The 6,026-nt window shown below is 37.8% G+C and overlaps 2 protein-coding genes across 2 annotated transcripts; both read left to right on the top strand.

The window, feature by feature from the left end:
* The first annotated feature begins 2,273 nt into the window (after positions 1–2,273).
* On the top strand, positions 2,274–2,813 carry LOC113296604 (F-box protein At3g07870-like). The gene has a single exon (XM_026544905.1). It carries the CDS (start codon positions 2,274–2,276, stop codon positions 2,811–2,813), a length of 540 nt encoding a protein of 179 aa, XP_026400690.1.
* LOC113293808 lies at positions 2,347–5,800 on the top strand. Its single transcript, XM_026542308.1, has 2 exons — positions 2,347–3,452; positions 5,328–5,800. The coding sequence occupies exon 1, from the start codon at positions 2,853–2,855 to the stop codon at positions 3,450–3,452; it is 600 nt and encodes a 199-aa protein (XP_026398093.1). The 5' UTR covers positions 2,347–2,852; the 3' UTR covers positions 5,328–5,800.
* The last annotated feature ends 226 nt before the right edge of the window (positions 5,801–6,026 follow it).

Genomic DNA, 6,026 nt, shown 5'->3' with positions numbered 1-6,026 from the left:
GTAGGCGACGGTAAGTCAATAAATATATGGTCGGATAAATGGATACCAGGTATGGAAAATAACATGTTAAAATATTGTGGATCTAAATTAAACCCTTTAACACTTGTATCTGAGTTACTTGACTCAAATACAAAGAAGTGGAATGATCTGAAAGTTAGAAATAACTTTCAAACTGATATAGCTGAAAAAATACTTGGCATTAGAATCTTTACTAATTTCCAAAGAAGGTTGAAAACCGATAAACTTAGATGGCTTCTCACCAATGATGGAAACTTCACAGTCAAATCCATGTATCTAAAACTCAAGAATCCATCGACAATAACACATAGGACAGAAATCACAGCCTTTTGGAAGCTAAATATATCACAAAGGATAAAAAATTTCTTGTGGAAATGTCTTCACAATGCTTTGCCAGTTAGGAAAAAGCTAGGTCAGTGTATGAAAGACATAGAAATGAAGTGTATTTTCTGTGAACATGAATGTGAATCCCTGAAACACTTGTTTTTTTATTGCCCCTATGCTAAATCGGTTACAATGTTGCCCCCCGTCGTAAGTTTTAATTCTAATAATGATAACCACTTCTCTTTTGCACAAATGTATGAAAACTGGATCGCAGGAGTGTATAGTAGTAGTGAAATAGAAACTATGGCAACCAAGTGCTGGTTGATTTGGAAAGAACGATGTTCAAGGATTTTCGAATCCAAAACAACCACTAGTATTCAATTGTCTCTAGTTGTACAAAGACATATCAATTTCTGGTCTCCCCTGAAAACTTCTACTCTTGACAACAGATCTGTCGCTCATGGCAATGCTCAAACTTTAACTGACCTTAAAGAAGTAGGATGGACAAAGCCTCAACATAATCAATCAAAGATCAATTTTGATGCTTCTTGGACTGATAACTTTTCTCTTGCTGGTTATGGTATGATTTTGTGTGATGAAACAGGTGAAGCTGTACAAGCTAAAGCTGGATCCATCAGAGCTTCCACTGCAGAAGAAGCAGAGGCTTTGAGCTTGCTGGAAACTGCTTGTTGGGAAAAGAGCATGGAGTTAAGTAATTTTTGGGTTGAAGGGGAATGTCAGAGGCTCATTCTTTTTGCGCAGAACAAGGTCAGCAACATCTTTTGGAGAAATCAGGCGATAGTTTCAGAGGCAGTGAGGATTCTTCAGACCTGTAACAACTTTCTGGGGTTTGCTTTCAAGAACAAAAAATGTAATGAAGTAGTCGCTACTCTGGCTAAAGAGGCACGAAAAAAAGGGATACATAAACAAGTTTGGTTGCAGATGCCTGTTTTCATTTCTAGTTTTTTACTTTATGATGTTCTTTTTTCCAATTCAGTTCAGAACTGTAATTCTATGAATGAGAGTACTATTATGTTGGTGGAAGCCAATATCTCAATGCAGTGTAATGAGATAAGGGTAACCAACACTCTAGATAACTCTTTGTAGCCTTCCCTGCTTCAATATAAGTAACTTTCAAAAAAAAAATCTAATAAGAACTAGACATAACTTACAATAAAGACTTTAAAAATAAACATTTGGGACAACGGTCTTCATCTTGTTTATCTTCTTCATTTCACCAAACTTCCAATTAATGCGCTCATGAACGGAGTTTCCTTTGTTTATCTTCTTCTTTGCCTTCAAATTTTCCTTTCCTTGAACTTTTCTTTGTTTTTCTTAGTTGGAAGTTTGATTTGGTTAATATCCAAAACTTGTAAATTTCTTTGGTTTTTACCTATTTCTTTATAGCCATCACATATCTTACTAACGGCGGCTTCAAGCACTACTCCAAATAAATCAAGTTGGGTAGCCAAGTCAAGTTGCGATTCAAATTTTTCCATAGAAAGAAAAGATATAAATTTTTCATATAAAAAATTTGGGGTAACTTTGTGTTTGAAATGTCACATTTTTATAGCAGTGGAAAAAGAGCCGATGGAGATTCAAAATCAACCGAACGGAAGAAACTCAGTCGCTTATCAGATTTCCCACAGTGGCGGGCCAGTTTATCAGGCCAGCTGACATGGCAAATGGGTGGATTAGCCACCCCCGTAAAAACCGGCCTTAGCGTAATATAGTCGAGAGACGCGCGGTGATGTTAGACCTAACCAACAAGACTTGACTATAAGTCAATGTTTGGAATTCATTACTACCCCTGACCATTTCAATTGCTCAATCTCTGGTCTCCTAAAGAAAACCCCATTTTTCTTCTTCAAACCCTAGAAAATAAGATATTGTGGTTCAATTTACTCTTCTCTAATCAAGGGTTTTTCATCATGGGGACGATTTACAATCTCCCAGAAGATATCGTACTAGATATGTTGAATAGGCTACCTGTTGAAACTGTTTTGGAGTGTAAGTTGGTTTGCAAACCTTGGAAAGATGTTGTTCATCATCCATCCTTCCCTCAAAAACACTTGAACCATCATCTTGATGATTCTGATAAGTTGAATTTTATTTTCTCAAATCTTGAACAAGATCCTGAAGAACTTTATTATGCAGAATATGATGAGGATTATCATGAGGTACCCTTTAATAGAAATGTAAGAATCAATTTAAGCCCTCTATTTTACAAGTATGGTTGTTCATTAGCTGGTTCTTGCAATGGTTTGATTTGCTTCAATTCATATTATGAGGGTTACTATGGACCTGTTTACATCTGTAATCCAATCACCAGAGAGTATGTTATCCTTCCAGAATTTGAAGGGCAGTGCTGGTGGACTGTCTTTGGTTACATTCCTTCAACCAATGAGTACAAGGTTGTTAGGATATGTGAGACTGGGGGAGACTCAAATTTCGGGATTGTTCAGGTGTAAACTCTTGGCAGTGGCACTGGATGGAGAAATGTGGGAACAATGGACATCGATATGTTTACTGTTAGCAAAGTTGTTGGTGCCCTTGCAATTGGATCTCTTCATTGGGTGAACTACGAAGGAACCATTATTCTTGCTTTCCATTTGGCTGATGAGAAGATTAGTAAACTTCAACCTCCAGCACCTGGTTTGACACCAGCTGATGTTCCTAATGTTGTTATTACACTAGGAGTTTTAGGCGATTTTCTAAGTGCTACTTATTATTACATGGGCGGTGTTACTGATATATGGTTACTGAAAAAGAATAAGGATAATAATGGCTTGGGATGGAGCAAAGAGTTTAATTTCTGTTGTAATAACATATCATGTCCGTTTGGGTATACAAAGAGTGGTAGGCTTCTGTATCATGCGAATGGAGAAATTTGTAGTTACAGTGCAAAAGATTCATCTGCCGAAATGGATGTGAGTTTTGGCAAGTTTGTTTCTGAAACAATCCCTCACAAGAATACTTTTGTTTCATTAAAAGTATTAGGAGAAGAGGATACAAAAACAATGGGATCTGGTAAAAGAGCATGTTCAAGTGAGGAGGCAGAACACAATAATAAACTGAAGATGCCATGGAGCGAAGTAAGAGACCTTTAGGTAAGTGTACTGCTAATAAAACTTCATTGAAACTTTAAGCATGTTGGGAATTGATTACATGGTTTCTTTCCTGAATCTACTTATGTAGTGATATTCCATTATGCATGAATTACTCTTATAACTTTTATTGCTGTGTCTATTGCGCATTTTGCTATTTGATTTACTTAGTCTTAGTGGAGAACGTAATGGTAACTTTGATAAACTTACTTTCTTGTATAAGAAATCAAATACCTAGTCTTAGTAGTATGTGCAGGAAATATCATGGGAAAATGAGAGCTCTCCCCTAGGCTCCTAGGATTCTAGAATATCTTTTGGGTTCCTAGTTACATTCCGAGATATAGTGTGTTACTATGAGTTGCTGATGGGCACCTCGTCACATGACTATGACTAGAATGTAAACTTGGGTCCAAAACATACTAGGTAGTCGACTTTTTTATATTCTGATAAAACTAGGTAGTGGTCAACTTGGTCCCCCACAAAAACCATATGATCTGATCTTAACAAATGCAAAAAAACAACAGTTGATCAGCCAATTTTCATCACCTCCATTTCATATTATGAACGTCAAAGCTTTTGACATGAACACTCCTCCATTTTTCTTTGCTAGTACTATATCCTATTGTCAACAACTGTTCCGTTTATAGGTGCTAATTATTTGCCATTCCTCAAGTTATCAACTTATTAATTTGGTGATTTTCAATCTAATGCCATCTTTATTCTTCTTTCTCACAAGCCGATACGTCTTCATCTCCGTTTTTCTCTTAATATGTACGTGATGTTTTCATAGCTCTCTTAGGGGAATTTGGACGAGAACCCACTTACTTAATTATGGAGTATATTTCAAAAATAGCTATGGAAACTAATAAATTTTGAGTAACAGGAGAAAAAGATGAACTAGGGTCTACATGTACTAGTTTTAAGAATAACAAGGATGTCAAGAATCTAGAAGAGAAGTTGGTTTAATATGATGATGATGACAGAAAGATCATCCTCGGTTTGAAATTAAATAGCTTTCAGTAAAACGGTCCAATTTCTGTTCCAGGCAGATATTTTGTTTTGTCTCTTTCTGCTCCACCTTTAAAACCATGTCCTGTCCGAAGCCTGAACCGCTTCACATGCGAGATTATCTACCCGAGGGAATCACATTTCTTCCCATCACACCTGCAGCAGCTGTACCCATTCTGAAACATTGTGATATGACAGAGGAGGAGGCTAGCGAGGACAGACTTAGGCTTCATCAGGCAACACTTGCTCACCTTTTGAAAAGAGCATCTTCCTGTAGGTTGTTGGGTGAGGATCAACTAAGACTGCGGATGGTTTTGGCGTAAAGTCTCTTGTTGCTGCGAGAAGAGACTTGTCTTGGGCTTGCGTTATCATGCAGGATTGTTTGTACCCTAAGCATGAAAACCTCTGGGTTTTCAGTTACCTGATTATCCTTGCCCAGATGGGAGAAACCGCTCTTGGTACCTCTGAGGCCCTTGGGAGTGGGTTCATATTCATAGCCTCAGGTTTCCATATGCATTTCAAGGATACCATTGTAAAACAGTCTTTCTTGCAATGCGGAGACGATACGATGCCACATCTCTTGCAGTTCCACTTTCATCACGCCATGATGGTTGGGACTAAGGATATGGTGTTCCATTTGGTGCTGGAAAACATTTAGACAACTTCATAGGCTGTTTTGCTAGGGCTCCGTGGGATTCCCAGTCTAAGTTTCTATGTTTCAGGATCTGAATAATTTCCAGTTTAGTGGAGTTCTCACCTTGGGGGCATCAGCTGACATTGCCCTGACTTTTCATGCCCTAGTTCTACTTGTAGGAACACCTTTTCTTTGTAGTCCTGCTAACCGATATTGAGATTGTTAATCTGGCGCAGGTTGAATCTGGGCCAATGGCAGTGGTGTTCACAGACTATTCATGCGACGTGCTTCAAATCCGCTCAATTGATAACAAAGCACTGCTGGCGTAAAACATCTTCTGAACTTTGCAGACGTGAAGTACTATTGTAACAGTAGGAAACTAAACGGAAAGGAGTGGAATTCCACATTGAGAAATCGCAGCGTGCCCGAAGTTGTTCACTGAGTCTGGTGGATGGGAATCCTTGCATCTGGAGGATGAGCTTACTTTGTCCTACTATAAGAATGCAGATGGGCCCAAAGATTGGCCTGGTCCAGGGGTTCAATGATATGGAAGTGAATCAGAGGAGCAATGGATCAGATAGCGATGAAGTTAAGAGAGTAAAGAATGAAAAGGTAGTCGAGTTTGGGCAATGCAGCCGCAAATTTTTCTCTGTTGCTTGTAGTTTCTTTAGTTTTAATTATTGTTACTTATTTAGTTTTATGTACTCTAGAAAACTCTAGATAATTACTATAGGACTTGGGCTTCACTAATGAAGTCCGCGTTGATATCTCAACAGGATGAGCTTGTATTTAGTTGTTTTTTTAGAATGATTTTTTAGAAACCTATTTTGAGGCATACTGAATTTTTTTGAGGCATATTAAATAACACCAAAATATGATCACTAAATAAAAAAAACATCATCCCTTATTCATCCTTTTTTATAATGGCATAACTA

Source organism: Papaver somniferum, chromosome 7, assembly GCF_003573695.1.
Source record: "Papaver somniferum cultivar HN1 chromosome 7, ASM357369v1, whole genome shotgun sequence".
NCBI classification, from domain to species: Eukaryota; Viridiplantae; Streptophyta; class Magnoliopsida; order Ranunculales; family Papaveraceae; genus Papaver; species Papaver somniferum.
Note: the sequence above shows the minus strand (reverse complement) of the source record. Positions and strands in the feature narration are given on the sequence as shown.

Excerpts from the sequence above, each read along its gene's own strand:
- LOC113293808 (XM_026542308.1), top strand. The coding sequence starts at position 2,853 with ATGGACATCGATATGTTTACTGTTAGCAAAGTTGTTGGTGCCCTTGCA.
- LOC113296604 (XM_026544905.1), top strand. The coding sequence starts at position 2,274 with ATGGGGACGATTTACAATCTCCCAGAAGATATCGTACTAGATATGTTG.